Below are 22624 nucleotides of genomic sequence, written 5' to 3'. Positions count from 1 at the left end.
AGAAACAAAAACAAGACAGGTGAGTTGGGATTTTACCTGGGCATACACTTGACTGTGACTCCCCAGGTCCTAAGCTCTGGGAATTCAGAGGGACCGAGGGGCGGGGTTCAGTCCCTTACACGGTCCTCCATTCAGAGATCGGCGGTTTCTGCAATCTGCTCACCACCCTCACCTGCAGAATCAGCAGGTTACAAGACTTCATCAGCCAGAAGGCTCTACAGAAGATTTCGGGTCCACAACCCAAATGCACCCAGAGGCTGTTGTGCCAATGACCAGGAGAGTGGAGTGGGGGCTAGGAACAGTGTGGGCATGGTGGGTGGTCATATTCTTTCTGATGTCAGCTCTGCTCTGCTCCCTAGCTGTTGGAAGACACTCGGATGCTAGAAGAGATGTATATAATCTAGATCAGCATGCAAAGACCATGGCCACTGCAGAGCTTCGGCTACCTCAAGCTCACAGTGGCCCGCTTTCAAGCCTGTAACCGTGCCTCGGGAATAACTCTCCTGAAGTCCCAACCCTTGACCTTCAAACTCTGGGTGTCACAGCAGAAGAGATGCCTTGAGATTGAATAGAAAATGGTGCAGCCCCAGATCTTTGGGACACTTCTCATTCCTCAAGTCACCCTGTGTGTTAAGGCAGAAGCTGGTTCTCAGGAACCCAGGACGAATGCACCTTGGTGGCTGGCTGGTGTGTCTAGCTTTCTGGCATTCCACCATATGTAAGAAAGTAAGCTGCTGGCTGTTGATAAGCACCCGGTTCCCTTCTGGCGTCAGGGCAGAGAATTCCAGTTTCCAATGCCAGCCCCCTCTTGTTCTTGGTGGTACAGGTGGCTGCACTTCTCTGCTTGGCCACAGAGAGGCAGTATGGACTCGGAGGAGTCTCTGAAAGGAGTCTCTTTGGGACCCTGGGTTCCTTGGCTCTGTACTCACAGTTAAGGCTCTTATGGGTACTGAAGAGACTCTGAGATGGTACTTCACCACTAAAAGCTGTGGCTGGTGGGGAAGCCCTGGGCACTTGAGTCTCAGTGGGTGGAGATGGCCAGAAGCCAACTTGACACCAGAACCAGGAATCTAGGAGCTCCGCTCCCTAGAAAGACCTGAGTTGCCTTACTTCCCTCCCGAGCTCTACTGGCTGGTTTTCATGGTTGCTTATGAAGCCTGGCCTTATGTCTGGTTTCTCTCTTGCTTCTAGATCTCTTTCTTTCTCTCCCTCCTTCATGCCTAATTCACTCTGATCTGGCAATGCCTCGCTGGACTCTGAGAATCACTAATCACAAAGCCCTCTTGGCTCTGCATTGCTAGTTGCTATATGAGAGGGAGGGGTGGAAAGAGTCTTCCTTAGCTTCATTCTGAGCAGAGAATAATTCCTGCATTCCCTGGCCACAGCTGGACACCCTGGGCTCCCTGTGAACAACAGGTCCTGTGGTTCCCATTTAGGTTCAGTGGCTCAGGCAGTCTCTGTCTTTTCCTGAACTGCTCTGTCACCAAGACCTCTCCTCCAGACCTTTGGGCCTTCCCTCCATATAGCCCTGCCCTGGTACCATGGCAGCATCCATCACTTGCTCCCTTCTCTCTGTGCCAAATCCCTACCAGATTCATGCAACCCTCTGTGAATACAATCAGCCTTTGAGATCAATAGGGATTAGTTCCAGGAATGCCTCCTTCCCTGCAGGACCCAGATACTCAAATCCAAGCACTATTCAAGTTTCATATAAAACAGTGTAGTGTTTGCATATAACTTATATACATTCGCCCATATATTGCAAATCACCCCTACATTGCTCACAATCCCTAATACAAGGTCAAGGCCACATAAACTACTGTATAGTCCAGGACATGATGACACGGAGGAAAGTTTGCACCTGTTCTATACTGATGCAACTTAAAAAAAGAATGTTTGATCCAAGGCTGAATGCTCGGATGTGGAACCTACACACAGAAGGTGGAGGTTCCATTTTATCAGTGGTCTGCAAGCTCTAGATCTCTAGGGCACATTAGCATGGCTGACACAGAGCCTACTTCAGTGTTTATGGTACTTGAAGCAGGGCCTGCCCCTCTTCCACAGCCCAGGCGGCCCCACTGCAGCTTCTGCAACTTTCACATGGCCTTAAAGCCTTCCTACTCTTGACATCCAGTCCTCATTTGTGCGTAAGCTCTAACCAACCTAAGGTCTCCAGGAATGCCACGTTCCTCCGCTTGCTGAGTCTCTGAAACATCCCTCTCCCCTGCTTGTTTTGGTGTAGCAGAATCACAGTGTCTATCTTTGGCACACAAAGGATTTCTCCACATTCTAACACCTTTGTATGTTCCATGATGTAACCTCATGGCTAAGATTTGGTGACTTATTTGACCTGTTGCTGGCATCCTGGGTCATCATATTGGCATTTCCTTCTCTTCCCTGCCCAACATTTTTCCTGACTCAAGCTGGAACCCTTTCCCTCTGCCTCAGCTATGATTTATTGAGTAATGTGGATTTCTTTCTAGAATCATTTTTTCACCAAAGTCCAAACAACATACCCTCTGAGCATCTCCGCTTAGCACCAGAGTTAGTCTGGGGGCAAGCACTGAGCACACAGCATCACCTCTCTATGAAGAGATTAGAGGGAACAAAGATTGTATGGAAAGTCCCAGGCTAGGAAGCCCTGCCAGGCCACCATGGGTGGTCCTACATCATGGCCCCCATCCTGTGAAAGAAAGGAGGTTCAGGGACATTTGAGTATGAGGCTCTCAGAGACATAAACCTGGGATCTCCAAGGAGATACAAAGTCTGTCCTCATCCCACAAACAGGCCATTTTCTCAGCAATCAGCATGGCTTTAAGTCCATGGAGCTGTACGCATGGAGACAGGCATGTGGCCTGGCATGCTTCTTGTAACTTATTTTGCCTCTAAAGCTGGATTTGGTTGGGAACAGGGAGCATTCTGGGAATTGGAGGCACCTCATCTGCTTTGTTCCTCCCTAGACAGCGGTGGATCTTAGAGGTGGAGCCTGTTTTGAGGATACCTGATAGATGTTGTTGCGGAATTGCAACAGGTATGACAGTGACCCAGCGGTAAGCTCAGACTGACATGGGCTCAGATCATGACTCCACTCTTAAATGGCTGTGTAACTTGGGGCAGGATACTCTAAAGTCTCTGTCTGAGCCTCGGTTTCTTGATTCCTAGAGAGAAGCTGACTGTGGTCACCTGGCAGAGTTTAAGGCATGGTTAGGGGATGGCCACAGTCGCACTGACTTAGCAACACAGCCAGTTTCCTGCACCCTGGGGACCCAGGAAAAATGGCATCTTTATCCCATTAGATATTCTCTTTCCTTCTTAGCTTTTTTTGTTAAAGGCACACTCCACTGTCTTCTGCTCTGCTAGTGTTTGATTGCTTTTTTTTTTTCCTAGAAAGACATGCATGTTCTCAAAGTTTCTGTGGGTTTCCTCAATGGAGGGCCCAAGTTGATATCTGTATTTATATTAATAGGACATATTAAATACCTCTGCTATTAACAACAAACAGGTCACATGGAAAGAGGCAGAATAATTTTGCTTTGCATAAGAATAAAGTACCGGCTGATGGTACTGATAGTCTGTATCCTCGACTACTGACTCAACTAATCGGGGGTGGAAAGTACTCAAGGAAACAAAAACAATACAAACGTGTATTTTTTCTAGACATGCACCAGCTTTTTCTTTATCAGTTCTCTCTGAAAAGCATAAGCCACAGATATTTACGTAACTCCGACATTGTACTAGGCACAGTCTAGAGTTAGTCAAAACATGACCGTCCTCCACGACTTTCAGAAGAGAGTTGAGCCGTCAAGGATTTGGAGGGATCACAAATGCCCCCACTACAGGGCTGAACGCCCCCACTACAGGGCTGAATACCCCCACTACAGGGCTGAACGCCCCTTTGGCTTTGGCATAAGACGAGCCTGTTCCTGGGCTGCATCACTGTGACAATCGCATCCGCACTAGAGAACGGTGCATTCCAGACACCACCCTCATTTCCGTAATCTTCTGTCACTGCAGAGAGGAACACACGCCTATGACCTATCCAGAGATTCTGTGCAATGACTGTTCATTTCTAAACACAAAAGAGAAGAAATGTCCAGAGTTTGGAAGAAACTGCCTAGGTCAGTAATCTTCCAAGTGAGACTTGCAGACTAGCATCCTCAGCATTACCCAAGACCTGATTAGAAATATAGATTCTGAACGCCTTCTCCATTGGTCTTTGGGATCTACTGAATCAGGTGCTGTGGGTGGAGCAAGAAGGGGCCACAGGGCTTGATGGCTACTGGATTTGCAGGTAGGACACGTGTCTGGGAGACTGCCTTCTGAAAACTCAGATAATGAATTAAACATGGTACATAAAAAAATCGCACAGCTGGCATGTAAGAAAGAGACATTTCAGGACAGATAGCAGGATGAAATCGGCAAAAAATGAGAGCTTTCTAGGTAGTGTGAACATTGAAGAAGCCTTTTTAAGTTTATTTATTGCATGTGCTTGTGTGTGTACATTGCACGTGCACGTACTGGTGTGTGCTCACACGTGTGTGCACGCCTATGTGCAGGTGAAGATGTCAGGGCACACACGTGGAGGCCAGAGGACAACTTGCTGGAGACGATTTTCTGCTTCTTCCATATGAGGCCTGAGGGTTGAACTCAGGTAGTTAGGCTTGGTGGCAAGTACTTTTACTGACTCTACTGAGTCGTCTTGTTGACCCCTGAATATTTTTTTTTTTTTGAGTCTGCTCTTCACAGCCTGTCAGTGGTTGTGCTAATGTGAATAATGTGTAATGATTTTCACCCAGTTCTCTTGCCCCAGCACCTGCCAGGCCTCCACCCAGAGTAGAAACAGAGAGTTAAGCATGTAGTGGTAGTAGCTCCCTACCCTCACAGGATCCCAAAGGGAAGAAACGAAGGGAAGGAAGGCAGTGGAAAGGATAGGGAGCAAGAAGCAGCAGAATTGAAAACAAAAATGTGGAAGAGCAAAACACAAAGTATGACCCCCCTCATGCCTGGGGTGTCAACTGTGGGTTTAACACCCAGGGGACCAGAATTATTTGAAAAAAATATTTGCATCTGCAAGGAACACAGCTTTGAGCTTGTCCTTTTCCCCTACACGACCCAGTGCCACATCTGTCTCCACAGGATTTACATCACCGTCGGAAAGTACACAGGAGGATGTGTGCGGGTTGTTTGCAAACACTACCCCTTACGACACACATTTTACACTCTGGAGCATCCACAAATTATGTTGCTGCAGAACATTCTGGAAGTATCCCCACTAACAGTGGGTTAAAGTCGGACCATCCCCCGGGTTATCAAATGCCATGCAGACTGAGCTAGCACTGTCTTTCTCTCCCAAGCTGCGGGTGCTTACATTTGAGACTCCCTGGGGCCTCAGGACCGTGGAGAAGAGGCTAGAACATGGCAGGACAGAGTCCTCATCCCAGCCCCCCACAAACACCGGGAATGTGCCCCCACATACCTCACAGATCTTTTCCAAGGATGGGACGAAGAAGTCATCACACACGATGGCGAGAGCATAGAACATTTACATGGCCTGGAAGAAAGGAGAGAAGAAAGACTTAAGAATCAGGCAGAGGCAAGGGGAAAGGGCCGGATCATTGTCTTCTCCAATTAACATCCGCTGTTATCATACATTTAACATCTTATTCAGAGTAAGTACAAAGTTTCTGCAATTTCTAAAAGACTTGTGGCCTGGCTTTATCTTCATCTTTGACCTCTACCCACTCATTGCCTCTTATCCCCCTTCTAAAGCTCCAAGAAGATGGTGGGCACCAGCTTCAGGGCCTTTGCACTTGCTGCTGCTTCTACTCAGAGCATCCTTTCTCTCAGATAGGTTTTCGGATGCCCACCTGACTCCCTGCCCATCTTTTTCTCTATACCCTCCTATCTTGACTTTTTTTTTTATTTTGGTAAGTTATAGGTTCACTCTATCAGTCTGCTGCCAGTTTCTACCACCAGATGTTCTTGAGGATATGAACTTCCTCTTGTAACTACATCCTCAGGAGTCACCCCAAGGCTGGCCTGAAAGCAGGATCAGCTGACCACATCCCAGTGTGTTTACTTACTACCTAGTCTCTGTGCAAACTTGCTTCCACATGTGGTCAGCTATCACTAGAACATCCCTAGAATCTCACCTTCTAGCCAGAGGTGGTCCTTTTTCTTATTCAAGGTACCACCTCGAAGCAATGAACATTTGTTTGGATTCCAGTGTTGCCCACCTAACACACAGCTCTCGCTTTTTCAGGGGACCCTAGCACCATCACATATTTGTAGTGTCTCAGATAGAAAGTGTCCCACCCTTTCTCCAGGATTACTGATTGGCCAGTCATCGTGTAGTATTCCTACTAGAGGTGGCTATTAGTTTAGAGGTAGGCATGTGACTTAAGCTCATCCAATCAGATGAAAGGAAAGAGTTACCAACTTTCCTAAGAGGGTCCTTTCTCATCCTCTGCTGCTAGCTGTGCACAGGTCATATGGGATTCCTAGAGCTGGGAAGCAGCAGAGTCCTCAATGCTACCATGGAGTCACGGGTCATATGGCATTAGAGCCCATCGGGCCTCTGGACTTCATAGCATACGAGCAACATTGCTGGTGCAGTTTGCTTTAGAATTTTCCAGTATTTGTAGCTTAAAGTGTTTGTCAGTACCTGCTCAATTTCCAGTATCTTCGTGAGTAGATCCATTGCTGTCTTCTAGCATATTTTCCCATTGATTACTACTACCACAGGGCACAAACATAAGACCGAGGCCAGCTACCAGAACATGCCATTTCTTGTCACAAAGTGATAAGTGGGCGGGGGGGGGAATTATTTAAGGGACCAGGAAGAGATTAATAGAGAGTATAAATACCCCCCAAACCTGTAGCTTCCAGAGGTAGCAGTCATATAGAAGAGAGCCTGATAATGGTACATTAAGAAGCTAAATCAAGAAATGCAACAGGTACATATGTACACACACACACACACACACACACGCATGCACGCACACATGCACACCTAACAACATCCTGTGAACACTTGTCTTAGCTCAGTTTGAAACCAAGTGGATGTTTGAATTTCACAAGCCAATGCTTTCCTTTTGCACTCAGCCTGCTAGTGGAGTTTCTGTTGCCCACAGCTTTCTGTCCTGGGGCCTCCTGCTGCAGTCCTAGCTAGAAATGATCTCAGGCTTTTTGACTCTTGGCCAGTGCACTAATTTCATCCCCTGCGTCCCTTTGTATGCACTTGACTTCTTTCCATGCTTATGTGTTTGCTCTCTCCCATAGGACAGGGAGATTCTCAAGTACAATGTAACGCTCCATTCTGTGGAAATGTTACACACAAGCACAAAGATGATGTGTCCTAAACTGCAGACTCTACTAGATTATCAACACCCAGCAAAACACACCACAGGGGATGGGCAGATCGGCTGTGAGTCATCATTTGGAGCAATGCTGTCAAAAGAGACTATGTGAATGTACATTCAGTGATCAGAAAATGCATCTCCACGTCACCGGTCTATGGAAATGTTAAAAATGACAGTCTCTCTTTTGTTAAATTCTGTAGGTGATTGTGTGGACCAACTCACACACATGAGCACATTTGCATATGAATTGGTCATGTTGTCAAGGTAACAGCTATGTTTCTTCTTTAGAATCAATCTACCTGTATTTTATAATCATTAGCCATATTTCTCCTCTTTCACCCTAAATTTGCATTTCTTGTGTGATTTGTGTAGGTGGTAGAAAATTTTAGAGCTAATTTTTTTTTTATACTTTGCTAACCTCTGAGAAGGCCAGGAAGAGTGTACACAGAGAAGTCTCTAAAATAATTTTTTATTGCTTGATATATTCATAATCTACATAAAGTCATTTGCCCATGGCATTTTTGAATATGTCAAACAAGAAAATGAATGCTGTATTTTACAGCACTCTGGATCTGCCAGAAATACATCTCCAAACTGTAATAGACTCCAACCTTCTCTTGTTGTGTGTCTTGGCTGATCCAGTGACATGCAGGTTTTAACATTATCCTTGAGAGGACATCCAAATTAAGTAATTGAAATACAGAGCAACACATCTGTGGATTAACCAAGACCTAAATAAGCTGTCTATCACGGACACAGTCAGCTCACTGGAGCAGCTGGTGCTGCTTAGAAGTCCATACACCCTCTCAGTAAGAGCATGTTCCCATATTAAGTATTGATCTCGTTTCAAGGCAAGAACCTCCATCCAATATTGTAACACCCATGCTCGGGCTGGGATGAGAAATGAACAGAGCTGCCAAGCTCTCAGTGCTTTCGAGGGTGATGTGACTATGGAAAGCCACACTGATTTCGGTTCACAAGACAGGGTGAGGCAAGGTGGGGGGACCCACTGTCAATCATGCTATGACAAAGCACATCAGGGGATGCTATGAAGCCCAAGAGGAGGCGCCTTGCCTGTTCTAGGGCACTTTATGGCCTCTCTCTCTCTCTCTCTCTCTCTCTCTCTCTCTCTCTCTCTCTGTATGTGTGTGTGATGGGAGATTACATCTGTGGTTATAATCTCCTGTATCTCTCTCCCACGAGGCTCACAGGAGAAGCAGGTTCCCACGAGGAAAATAAACCAAATGCACAAACTAAAAGGACAAAGGACCCAAGCAAAGGCTCAAAGTCTAGAAGTATGGTGCAGAACTCTTACAGGAAGTGTGGCATCTATAGGGCTGTCCATGCAATTGGCACAAATCTGTGCAAAAGACTAAAGGACTTTCAGATTCATTTGTCCAGGCCTACATTTCCAAGGGATAGAGGATATCACCGAAGAGGAAGAATTACATTTGCCACTATGTGCGATCCCACCCTATGTCCTTCACAGAATTAGCTCCCTTAGTTCTTCCGGTACTTGTGGGAGCCAGGCAGTCCCTGGGCCCATTTATCAGATGACTCAGGGAGATACAATGAGCAAATACACAAGGCTTGTATTGAACTGCAGTCTCCTCCACCCTTCTCTGAGCCCAGCTCTTTCTATCCAGGTCGGTTCTCACTCATGCTGTCTCTGACCCTTCTTCTGATTTCCAGCTGACCTTCTGTTTTTCTGTCTATCCAACCATGCAGAAAGAGAAACATGAGTCCCAGCCATCTAATCTGGGGCTGCCCATCAGAATCGCTGATACTCCTTAGTGCTATTTCTTTTATAAGGTTTGCTGTAAAATACGAGAGAGATCTGAAATCGGAACAAGCCAAGGTGAGGTCTGGAGCAGAGATATTGAGTGTGTCTAGTGAAGGGGCAGAATCCTCTCTAGAGCTTTAGCTTGAGTCTGAAGAGCACAGGGTCTTCTCTCAGAGTCGGGGAGAGCTGTCAGAGTGGGAATCTCCATGTTGGCATTGGTTGTGCACAGTCTGGGAGGATGAATGAGTTTTGCTCATGTATCTAGCTTCCATGTTCCTGAATGGCAGCCGTATCTGTCATGTATTTGTATCTGTCAGGTTCCAGGCTGGGCTGGCACAGAATGACTTCTGTTAAGTGAATGGAGCTCAGCACAGCTGGTGTCACCACTGAGATCTAGCAGAAGAAATGTCTGGAGCCTGGGAGGATACCCAGAGACGGGAAGGGTCACGTCAACTCTCAGATATGATACTTCCACAATGCTTGAATTCAAGGAATCCTTCTTACCCTATGTGGCCTCCAATGGGAGACAAATCGGTATGCCACATAGGTGGTTTACACGGTTGTTCTGGGAAGTACATGGGGGAAATGGTGAAGGTGCCTGGGTGCAGTGACACATCTCATAGACCATGATCACTGTTGCAGCAGAGGCTCTGATGTGGGGACATGGCCAAGCTAGCCAGCCCTCTGGGGACAAGACCCTTCTAGCAGTGCCCTTCACTCTACTTGTTCTCGCCAAGTTTGTCAGAGACCAGGTAACGAAGAGAAAACTCTCCAGTACAGACCAGCTGCAACTGACCAAACCCAACTCAAGTTCAACAAAATCAACTGAGGATATTTGAGTCAAGTTGTATGTGTGTGTGTGTGTGTGTGTGTGTGTGCATGCGCGCATGTGTGTGTGGGGGGGGCAACAGACACAGATAAGGTAAGAAAGAGAGTCACAGTGAACACAAAATCGTGATTGATTACTGAGAAGGCAGACTTTCAAATTTCTTAAGAGACAAAATGACAAAGAAGAACTTCCAGGGGCAGTGAAGACCACAGGCTTTCCTTTCCACTGACATAATAACCGTATGCTTAAAGAATATACCACTCAGAGACCACCAAAAATGAATTTGTGCCAAGCACGTCAAACTTTAAACTTTAAGGAGTTCTTTGTTTATTAATTTAACATTATCGTGTTAAATTAAAGGGATCAACTCAAAGCCCGATGACCTGGCTGAGTATCCTTGCACAAACAAGAATGATCTGAGGTCCAGTTTAGAGAGCAGAGGTTTAGTGGCTCCCCTAACCTCAAGCAGAGAAGATCACAGGGTTGAGTTCTGTAATATGGTTACACTGTGGGTTGCCCATCCATGCCTATTCATGTTCTAATCTCACGAGTACAATGCCAATGCTGTGCTGATTAGTATCGTATGCTTTTCTAGTATTCCCCAGAACTAGCCATGGCTCTATGACACGACTTTGGCCAATGAGACTAAAACATAGATCCAATTCAAGCTTCCTTCTTTTCTTGCTTTAAATTTTAATCTGACGTATGGTATGACAGTAGCCATTGTGTAACCATACGGTAACAAGCACAATGATTGGTAAGGATAGGCAAGACCCAAGGGTACTAGCAGCCACCAGAACCAGTGTTCTTTGTACTTTGTTCTCACTATGTGTACGATGGAACCCCCTTTGTTTCAGTCCCCATTAGCTGAGGTTTCCATCACTGCAGCCATGTTTCTCCCTGACTTACATGCTGCTCTGTAAGCACATGGGGAAGTGAAGGAGGCTGGAGGAGTCCCCATAGAAGAGGTGGCTCCTGAGCTGAAAATTTTAAAGATAAGTTCTGCCTCACCAGACGATTTCAAAGTTGACTGGGACTAATAAAATCAGAGAAACGGAGGGTGGAGAGACAGCTTGGGAGGTAAGAGCGTTCGTCACGCAAGCATGAAGAACTAGGTTTGGATCCCAGAGCTCACATAAACAGGTGTGGCATGTGCTTGTAAGTCATGCTATGGGCATGAAGGTAGATTCGGGGTGTGGGTAGGAGCAAGGCAGGAGAACCACGGGGTGTGGGACAGGGAGGGGGAGGTTGTTGACTGCCAGCTTCTCTGCAAGATCAGCGAGAAAGTGATAGAGCCAGACATGGCGCCTCCCCCTCTGGACTGTGTGTGTACTTGTATACACATGTGAACATGGCCATGCTCATACACTCACAAACACATCCTGCCCCTCCATACACATCCACATACACACACACACACACACACACACACACACACACACACACACCCCAGCAGCAGCAACAGCAATAACAAAAACTGAGGAACTTTGGCTACAGTAGTTAAACTTAAAAAAATGTCCAACATAACAAGAGTATTTGTGGATTGTGACTTAATGGGGGTGAGCGGGCTGTAGCTGATGCTGATATCTATAAGTGTTTCTGAGTCGTGGAGAAAATGTATCTGAGCAGCGGGACTCTCACCTTGCTGTTTTATGTGGCAGCTACAGTCAGCAGATTTCACAGATAATTTCCTTTTACTACAGTCATCTGCCCTCCTGTCTCTGTCTTTTCGATTCCACGAATGAAGAACTGGGGAACACTTCATAGGACGGGTCTGCGGAGCTCTTGCCTGGCTAGAAATTATCCTAACCCTCCCAGGAACTGTGGTTCGCTAATAAAAAAAGTAGATTTTTCTTCCCCGCTTCTGGTTTAAAGTGCTCATAGGACTGGGGTTTGAAAAGGAAAATGATTTCTTTTAAAGGCGTTTTTTTGGGGGGCTGGGGAGATGTCTCGGTCAGTAAAAGTGCAGACACTGTGCAAACACAGGACCTGAGTTCAGATCCCCAGCAAGTATGTAAAAGGTCACACATGGCAGTGCATGTCTGCGGTCCTAGCACTGGAGTCAGTGTGTGTGTGTGTGTGTGTGTGTATGTGTGTGTGTGTGTGTGTGCGCGCGCGCGCGCGGGGCAGACAGGTGGAGTCCTGGAGCTTCTTGCCCACCAGCCTAGCGAATCAGCGAGTTCTGCGTTCAGTGACCTTGCCTCAAAAATTAAGGTGGAGAAGGCTGTGAGAAGATATCTGACACTGACCCTTAGCGTCCACTTGTTTGTGCACACATGGATACGCATACCTGCATATTTATATGCACATACTCATATGTCCATGTAATACACTATATGCATAGACATAAATATAAATAAGATCATTTTCTCATAACAAGCATTATGTGTCTTGGCCCCATGAAGCTATAGTAGATCCCATCTTGTATCCACTGTTGACTCAGGGACTCTAGTGACCACAGAAAGACAGATTTAGCCTCACAGAAGAGATGCAAGTTCCACACAGGAGGGCCAGGGAAGGGGTTTGCAGGGAAGGAGAATTCAGCTGATGGACACTGGTGTTCCTTCCTCACCTTACGGTATTCTTTAGGCATATTTTACAACACCACTTATTTTCTGACATCAGAACCTGCTTAAGTGTAGAAAAAAAATGCTGGGTAATTAATTAGTTAACCCTCTGGGTAGCCCTCAAGTAATAACCTTTTTGTCACCTGTTTTATTATTTTATTTTAACTTTATTTATTTTACATCCCGACTACAATTTCCCTTCCTAGCTCCTCCCATTTGCTCACCTCCCCACCCCAATCTATTCATCCTCTGTTTCTGTTCAGAGAAGGGCAGGTCTCACATGGATACCAACAAAAGAGGACATATCCAGTTGTAGCAAGACGAAGAACCTCTCCTTGTATTACGACTGAGCAACAAAACCCTCAGTGCCTAACTCCTTCATGTTCTGGGTAGGGTAACTAGGTGACCAGTTCCCAGATGGATGGAGTGTCACACGCTCAGAGGGGTTGGATGCCTGCTCATGTACCACTCTTTAGCTCCCTTCCTTTCCTTGATCCCACTTCCTAGTCTCCAGTGACATCATCTTGTACCACAAATAACCATTTATATTCAAATCTTTGTCTCAAGGTTATTTGCAGACAGCCCAAATTAAAGCAAAAGGGAAGTGAGGTAAGGGAGATTGTGGGAGGAATAAAAACACAAGGGGAAGTCGAGGTGGGCCACTGTCAGAAACAAGGCCTTCCTAAAGTCTGGAGGGCTCTTCTGAATGTCGCCTGTAGTCACTAGTCAGCTGGCATTGGGAAGCTCTTTACAGCCATTCAGGGCATTGGACGTTGCTGTTGCACTTCAATAAATGAATGTATAAATGCACCACAATAAATGAATAGATAAACACACTATAATGAATGAATGGATAAACAAACAAATAACAAGACCCTCAGCTGTATTCGAGTCTGCTCAGTGTCATGGCATCAGAAGTCCTATGTTGGGGAGCATGGAACCCCCTTTCTGGTACTCTCCACATTGGAGAAGCTCCCTTCTTGCTGCTTGCACATGGCTTAGGCCAAGGTAAGAGCTCCTCACTACTGCAAGGTTCTAAACACTCAAAGATTTTTTTGTTGATTGCCTTATCCCTGCCAGGGTCCTTAAGAGCCAGGAGGAAGCAGGGATGAAATGTCCAACCTTTCTTTTCACCTCCCCTCTTCCCATCCTGTCTTTTACTGTGTAAGGACTCAGAACCCAAGCTAATTGGCATCACTTTGGTAATGGCTTGCGTGCCCTAGCAGACTGGCACCCTGACCTTAGGTATGGACAGCTAGTTAGAAGCCATAAGAACTTTCTCAGGATAGAACCACCACCTTAACTGTGTATCTTTAGTATGTCCAAACTACTCCCATAGGATGTGTTTGCAATAGTGTTGATGAGCTACAGTGGACCAGCCTGGGAATATACCCAGATCCTTCCTGAGATGGGTACAAAGGACTAACAAGCTGGATCGTGTGGGTGGGCTGGGGTCCAGCCTCGAACCAAGTGTGTAAATGAATAAGTCAACAGTCCTGATCTGTATGGGACATAAATTCTTACTTCCACTTTGCTGCTTAGCATCTAGTCTAGCAAATTAAGAGACCCACACTTCCTCTTAAAGCACTTCCAACTTCACACTTCAATGACAACGCATTAGAATAATTACTAGATAATCACTATGGACTTTTAAGTAGAAGATTCAAAACCTTTCTTGTCAGGCAATTAGCTTGGCTGGGCACAAGGACTCCCCTTTCTCCTCTGGTTGATGCTGGCTGGCTTAAAATTCAGGGAGAGTCCAGAGAAACTGATCACTCAGTGCATGGCTTCTGTTCTCACTATGTCCTTGCAATCTGTTTGGCTGTGTGATCTTAAGAAGCAATCAAGGTTCAAGAGGAAAACAGCCCTAAACCTCTCTTCTTAAACCCTCTCTGTTGCTAGAGAGGCACTTTGAGGTGTTCTCATGCTTAAGGAGAAGGATGGACTTTCTGCAGTTTGTAGATGCTGACACCAGCATTAGGAGACAGGGCTGCAAGGTGGACCAGTACAATATAACCAGGCATTCAGCTACCCTCCCTTGGGCTTAGAGAAAGCAAGAATCAGTGCTGCAAACAGGAACTCAGGAGAGCATCTGAAGGCACACAGAGGTGGAGCACCAGCACACAGGAGAAAGGAAAGCTGAGGCTAGAGAGCTTATGAAGCCTACTGGACGAGAGCTGTATCATTGAGTTTTTACAGTTCTTGCTTATGTGTTACAAAACCAGAATAGAGGGCACTTGCTGGCCGAGTACTGCTCTTCCTTACTGTCGGGAACTTAGAGGAGGAACGACGGTACCACAGTCACAAAGCAGGAGGATGCCACACTCACAAAGAAGGGATCAGAAGCCTGGCTCATTCTTCAGGTGTACAACACTAGGTATTTCACCTTACTAGGCTTTCACTCTTTCCTTGTCTGTAAAATGTGGGAAAAATAATATTATCTTCCTTGCTTGGTGGTTTTGAAACTATATAATGCATGTCAAATTCTTAGAGTAATAGCTAGAACGCTGCAAGCATTCAAAAGGTGTCAGTATTGTTGATGAGGGCGGACATTATTACCTTAATATTTTAGAAAAGTGGAGCCCCTAGAGTAGAAGAGAGTTTGAGAAGTGTTTGTATTCTCCTCTATACTCTCTTTCCTCACAAGGAAAGACCAAGAGGCTTGTTGCTCTCCAGTTTGTGGTGGCTCCTACCATAGGGGCAACCACACATGAGTGAATGGCTTGCCAGAGAGTTTGGTTTCCTTTTTCTCCTTTGTCTCATAAGAGTTGATGCCCATCCAAAGAAATCCGGCCCAAGTTTCACATTCCAACAAACACATGATTTAAGAGTCCCCAGTGGTCAATGGAGATGGCCAACTCCATGGTAAAATCTAACCCATCCTGGATCCAATGTTAATTGCAACTGAGAAACAGATGGCGTCTAAATCTAGATCCATCTGCTCCACATCTGTGGGATGTTTTCCCAGAGGAGAAGACAGAGCTGTGGCCAATTTCTAGTTTGCTCCAAGAAAGATTGGACTCTTGCATTGAAGAAATCATCTTCCTTGTCAAGATAAGATTTTCTCTAATCTAAGTAACCACAGAAACACTCGGTCAGACATGGAAGCAAGGAGAAGTCAGTGGAACACAAATCGTTACCATAGCCCAAGACACTGACGACGAGGGAGGAAAATGTACAAATATGATTGGTCTACCAGTCTGGCACAAGCTCCTTGCCCCACTCCCTTATTATTATATATATTATATATTACATATTATATTACATAATGTTATATTATTAATTTTGATAATTAAGGAGTTTGGGTGGGAAAATTATTTCATTAGATTCTATTACTGATACCAATATTACTTAAGAACAACATTGTAGGACTCTTCCTTCTTTGAAACGATCTACTACTAATTGATGGACAAATGACTGTCTTGATTACTGGAGAGAATGTCATATCATGCATTATTTAATGGACACTAAAGCTGTCATCTCTTAACAATTACATTTTTTCAGCAAGTTTAGACAGACAAGGATTGGTATCTTTGACTATGGCTCTTGGGAAGTACTGGGGACAGATGGGTGATAATCCAAGACTTGAAATGTTGCATGATGTGCGGAGCCTATGTACCTCTTTGGCCATTTCGGACAATGGAGAGCTTCCCACCTCACCTATGGTTCTGCTTTTCTGCTTAAGGCTTCCGCCAATGCTCTAGAATGTCCCTCAGTTCATCTCTGGGGGAGTCTAAATGTGTCTATGTCTTAAAAACCTAGGGACAATTATGAGCACAGTGAAGTGAGAGTCGGTGAATCAGTGATCCAGTCTTCTTAGCCCTCATTGGGTAAGCTCCAAGTTGTGGTCTGTGGAGAGTGTGCCCCAGAGAGTTCTTAGTGGGACTGAGTCCAGTTCCCCATAGCTAGCCAGCTATTTAATTTCCCCTTTGTTGGCTTCCCTTTTCTTCCTCTCTTTGTCTCTTTTCCTTCAATCTCTCCAATTTGATTTATGGAGATTAGTTTAAATAAACAAGCTTTATGTGATGGTGTGCTTGGATCAGTTCATGAGAGTCAATCATAAAATTTTCAGGAATTTTGTTAGTTGGTATAACCTTAATACCTTGAAGTTGGCATGTTGTATTTATGTCCTGGAAATTTACAAAAACTAATAATTAGGGCTTTTAAGCAAGTATTAAGTCTTTAAGGAGAGCTAGTACTTACGTATTTGCTAGCACACTCCTGTCTCTGTCCAAGTCCTTCCCTAGAGTTTGCAAATTAAGAGTGTCAGGAGCAAGTGGAGTCATTTCCCTGGAGAGAATTAGAAGTTTCCAGGGTTATTACAAACATTTCTTCATGGGGTAAAGATTAGTGATTCTAAGTGCAGAGAGCCGTAGAAGACTGTTGACTCTTCGGTTTAGAATTAAGCGATCAAGAAGGTAAATTAAAAAGAAGAGAGAGATGCTAGGAGTTCTTGCCACTAGAGCATCCCTGGAGAAGAAAACATACAAGAAAACATTTATGACCTTGAGTTACACAAAGATTTATTAGATAGAACACAGAAAAGAAAGCACCAGGAAAGAAAAAAAAAAGATTGATAAAACAAATCAGACCACGGGAAACATAACAACACAACAAAATGAAACCTCTACTCTTTAGAAGATCCTAAGAAAATGACAAAGGAAGGCTATGAAGTGGAGAAAACAGTAGTGAAATGTGTGTCTCATGAAGTACTTACATCTGCCACACACAGAGATCACTGATGAGTTCAAAACAAGCACACAATGACAAGCGAGCCAGACATTTCAGCAGACACTTCCTGGAAGGAGACAAATGGAAGAGAAAGAGGCTAACAAAGACACACTCAAAACCGTCAGTCATGAGGGAAATGTAAATCAAAGCCACACAGAGCTACTGTCAGAGACTCAGCACGAGCAAGACTAACAAGACTCAAGTACGGTGGCACATGCGGAGTTGTGACCTGGAGGATAGCCTGGGCTAATAGCAAAAACTGTCTCAGAACAACCCACTCCAAATAAACACGTAAATGAATATACAAATACTGATCATACAGTCATGCCAAGTGTTGGTGAGAACTGGTACAGCTTCAACTCTCATATGTTGCTAATTCAGTATACAAAGGTTCAGTCACATTTTAAAGTGGTTTGGAAGCTTCTCATAGAACTCAGCATATAAGTGCACACCACTCCCAATGCTTGCCTTAAGGACAGGAAAACATTTGCAGACAATACTATATATGAATGCTCCTAGCAATTTTATTCATAACCCAGATGTCTTCCAACTAGTGAGCGGGCAGGCAAACCTTACACACACATAGCATTGAACTCTGCTCAACAATAAAAAGGAACAAACCCTGCTCTTCCACATTAACACATGCACACAACAATACGGCTGGATCTCAAAAGTAAGGAAATATATCCATAGCCCATATTCACAGTAATAACACTAAACATTTATCACATCAGGTACCATTCCACTTACTAAACAACATCCATCCAACTACAAGAAACCAGAGAACGGTAACTCTTAATGTCACAAAAACAGGCCCAGGATGTGTCAGGGATTAAAGAAAACGAGTCCCAGTGACTTAAATGCGTTATGGAATTGTGGGTTGGAGCAGAAAAGCAGATCAATGGGGAAACTGATGAGAGCTGAGTATGGTCTGTAGACCAGTCCCCAGAACTGTAGCAGAGTCAGTCGGGTCATGATTTTGATAATGATACTATGGTTATTTCAGATGTTAGGATTGGGCCTTGGTTATCAGAGAAATGCAAATCAAAACAACTCTGAGATTCCATCTTACACCTGTAAGAATGGCCAAGATCAAAAACACTGATGACAACTTATGCTGGAGAGGTTGTGGGGGAAAGGGAACACTTCTGCATTGCTGGTGGGACTGTAAGCTGGTATAGCCCCTTTGGATGTCAGTGTGGTGATTTCTCAGAAAATTAGGAAACAACCTTCGTCAGGACCCAGCAATACCAGTTTTGGGTATATATCCAAAGGATGTTCAATTGTGCCACATAGACACGTGTTCAACTATGTTCATAGCAGCATTGTTTGTCATAGCCAGAACCTGGAAACAACCTAAATGTCCTTCATCCGAAGAATGGTTAAGGAAAATGTGGTACATTTACACAATGGAGTTCTACACAGCAGAAAAAAAATGACATTTTGAATTTTGCAGGCAAATGGATGGAGCTAGAAAACATTATTTTGAGTGAGGTAACCTAGACCCAGAAAGACAATTATCATGTGTACTCCCTCATAAGTGGTTTTTAAACATAAAGCAAAGAAAACCAGCCTACAAATCACAATCCCAGAGAACCTAGACAACAATGAGGACCCTAAGAGAGACATACATAGATCTAATCTACATGGGAAATAGAAAAAGACAATATCTCCTGAGTAAATTGGGAGCATGGGGACCTTGGGAGAGGGTTGAAGGGGAGAGGATAGGTTGGGAGGGGAGCAGAGAAAAAAGTAGAGCTCAATAAAAATCAATAAAATTGAAAAAATATATAAAAAGGATGTTAGGCTTGGAGAGTTACATGAAGGCAATGTAGGAATTCTCTGTACTATTTTCACCAAACCCTAGATTATTTAATAACAGTTTCAAAGCCTGAATTTCTGCAGGAAATTATAACTCAATTAAGCTGACTGGAAATTAGTGTGTCAGTGTTTCTCAAAGTGACCCAGAGAACCAGTGGTTCTCCAAAGACCTGAGATAAGGAAATGATACAGCTCGGATGTTCCATACTCATTTACCGCCCATCCCCTACCCATGATGCTTTGCTACACATGTACTCATGCACTATACTGCTCATGGCTTCGTTACAAAAGGGGAATACTAAACATAATAGCTCTTAAAACTCCCATGGTACTATATTCCAAAATATTCATTTGGTCTACCTTTCGGAAAGTTTTGGTTTGTCAGGCCAGGAAATACACAGCACACACTGGGTAGTGAGAGGGAAACACTACTCGGAGGTTGGATTATACTAAACTAGTCACTGGAAACTGAAAAGTTGTCCCAACCTGGAATTGTATCATAAACTTTGTAGAAAAATACTTGTAGAAGTGAGTTACTGTTAAGTGGTGAAACAGCTTTTTTTTTTTTTTTTTTTTTTTTTTTTTAAAAGGCCACACTGGCCACTGCAGCAACATTTTTACACTCTAGCTAGTAACAATGCCTCCTTCTCAATGTGACATCATTATCTGGGGTTTGCCAGAAGAAAACCCACACTTATTAAATTACTTAACTCAATGGTGAAATTATTCAGCTGACTCTGAATTCTCTACTAGTTTGGATGTTGGGGTGGGGAAAAAGACAATTTAATAAGACAAGCTGATTATTAACACTGTGAACGGTTTTCCCAGTAGACTACTTTGTTAGCAAGAAAGGAATTTTAGTTTGGATTTTCTTATGCCTAAAATACACTGGGAAATATATAAGCATGCTGGTTAGTTTTTGTCAACTTGTCCCAAGTTAGTGTCACCTGGGAGGAAGGAATGCCAGAGATTGTGGAGAAAGGGGTACACTCATCCATTGCTGGTGGGAATGCAAACTTGTGCAACCACTCTGGAAAGCAGTGTGGAGGTTTCTCAGGAAATTCGGGATCAACCTACCCATGGACCCAGCAATACCACTCTTGGGAATATACCCAAGAGAGGCCCTATCACACAACAAAAGTATATGCTCTACTATGTTTATAGCAGCATTGTTTGTAATAGCCAGAACCTGGAAACAACCTAGATGCCCTTCAATTGAAGAATGGATGAAGAAAGTATGGAATATATACATATTAGAGTACTACTCAGCAGTAAAAAACAAGGACTTCTTGAAGTTTGCAGGCAAATGGATGGAAATAGAAAACACCATCCTGAGTGAGGTAAGCCAGACCCAAAAAGAGGAACATGAGATGTTCTCACTCATATTTGGTTTCTAGCCATAAATAAAGGACATTGAGCCTATAATTCGGGTTCTTAGAGAAGCTACATAAGAAGGAGAACCCAAAGAAAATCATATAGGCTTCCTCCTGAATATTAACCTTCATCAGGCGATGAAAGGAGACAGAGACAGAGACCCACAATGGAGCACTGGACTGAAATCTCAAGGTCCAAATCAGAAGCAGAAGGAGAGAGAGCACGAGCAAGGAACTCAGGACCGCGAGGGGTGCACCCATACACTGAGACAAGGGGGATGTTCTATCGGGAACTCACCAAGGCTAACTGGCCTGGGTCTGAAAAAGCCCGGGTTAAAACCGGTCTCGCTGAACATATTGGACAATGAGGACTACTGAGACCTCAAGAACAATGGCAATGGGTTTTTGATCCTACTGGACCTATTGGTTTCGTGGGAGCCTAGGCAGTTTCGTGGATGCTCACTTTACTAGACCTGGATGGAGGTGGGTGGCCCTTGGACTCCCCACGGGGCAGGGAACCTTGCCTGCTTTTGGGGCAGAAGGGGGGGGGGGATATGAAGGGGGGGGAGGGAGGGAAAGGGGGGGCGGCGGTGGGGAAGAGACAGAAATCTTTAATAAATAAATAAATAAATAAATAAATAAATAAATAAATATATAAAAAAATAAAATGCAAAAAAAAAAGTGGATTGAAGAATTGCCTCCTCAGATTGGCCTATAGGCAAAAGAGTAGAGGAATTTTCTTGATTAATGATTGATGTGGGAGAGCCCAGCCCACCAAATGTTTGGAAAGATTGGGTGTTTCCAAGCCCTGGGTAGGTGTTCTTGGGTTGTATAAGAACTGGTTATATTAGCAATCCATGAGGAACAAGCCAGTAAACAGTGGTCTTCCATGGCTTCTCTTTGGTTCCTGTTTTGAATTTCTGCCATGATTTCCTTCAGTGACAGACTGTGGACCTGGGATATGAAAGCCAAATAAACTCCCCTCCCCCCATCAGTTTCTGGTCAAGGTATTTACTACAGCAATAGAGAATAAAAACAAAGAGGACAGTAAGTAAGACGTTTTTTTTTTCTTCCAGTGCTGTGGCTTAGACCTGGAGCCTGCAAGCAAGGCAGACACGATCCCATTAAGAGTTGAATTTCTTGTCCCCAAAGTGAACTTTTGGTGTTCCTAATTACTAATTTGACAGTATTTGGCAATTGGGGTCATTAGGACATGATTACATCATAATAGAGAATCACTTAATAATGGGACTAGTGTTCTTATAAAATAAAAATTGATGAGTTCTAATTATGGAGGGAGAGGAAGAGAAATAGTGCAGATAGAAAGGAGAGGCTAAACTGCCTGATTTGTCCTTAAACCCATAGGTAAGGGCAGTCTTTACCCCTCATCAAGAAAAATGTCTCTTCGGAACAGCTGGAGACTATTACAGGAAACCACAACCAATCAAAATGTACTTGTGAGATGAGGTCCCAATGAATACATCTACAATGCATCTGCATTTAAGCTCAGGGATCATTTCTGAAGAGAGGGTGGAAAGATCATAAAAGCCAGATATCATGGACTTTGCTATAAGACTGTGTTTCCTAGGAATGTCAGAAGCTACCCCACTAAAGTCTCACCAGCCTGACTGCCTGAACATGAACTGAACAAGGACAACAGATGTGCCAAAGTGATCTGGGAAAGCTCAGGAGGCCGCAATCCTACATGAAGAACTACTGTCAACTCAGAAATTCTGAGTGTTGGAGAAATAATCTTCTCCAGGGAAGAACACACCACTTGGTAATCTAATACCAAGTGGTCAGTCCTGAAACCATACATACAAGTAACATTGTATGGACTTAGCAGGTTGTATTTCTATATTTAGGAATCTATTTGTATATATAAATACACATATGTATGTAGTGGCAACTAATGAAAAAAGGAGGCCACGGATTTGAGTGAAAGCAAGGCTAGATATATGGGAAGTTTAGGAGGGAAGAAAGGAAAGGAGGAAACAAAGCAATTATATTATAATCTAAAATAAAACAAAACCATGTAAAGAAAATATTTAATGCTAAGAAAGATGTCCAAGAAGCTGCCTGGCCCTCTTTCCCACATGAGAACACATCCAGGCTCTCTCTATGCTGCAGAAAGCCCTCAGCAGACAGGATTTGATGGT

General features: G+C 44.2%; 1 protein-coding gene across 1 annotated transcript in view; it reads right to left on the bottom strand.

Moving 5' to 3' along the window:
• Slc24a3 (solute carrier family 24 member 3) overlaps positions 1 to 22624 on the bottom strand; it is a 453633-nt gene that overhangs the window by 120298 nt on the left and 310711 nt on the right. The window contains 1 exon segment of the mRNA XM_050159552.1: positions 5477 to 5551. Within this exon segment, the coding sequence (XP_050015509.1) occupies positions 5477 to 5551 (75 nt within the window).

This window comes from Alexandromys fortis, unplaced genomic scaffold (assembly GCF_014885135.2).
Source record: "Alexandromys fortis isolate MF-2015 unplaced genomic scaffold, M_Fortis_MF-2015_v1.1 scaffold_115, whole genome shotgun sequence".
In the NCBI taxonomy this organism is placed as follows: Eukaryota; Metazoa; Chordata; class Mammalia; order Rodentia; family Cricetidae; genus Alexandromys; species Alexandromys fortis.
The sequence above is the reverse complement of the archived record's forward strand: the minus strand, read 5'-3'. Positions and strand labels throughout refer to the sequence as shown.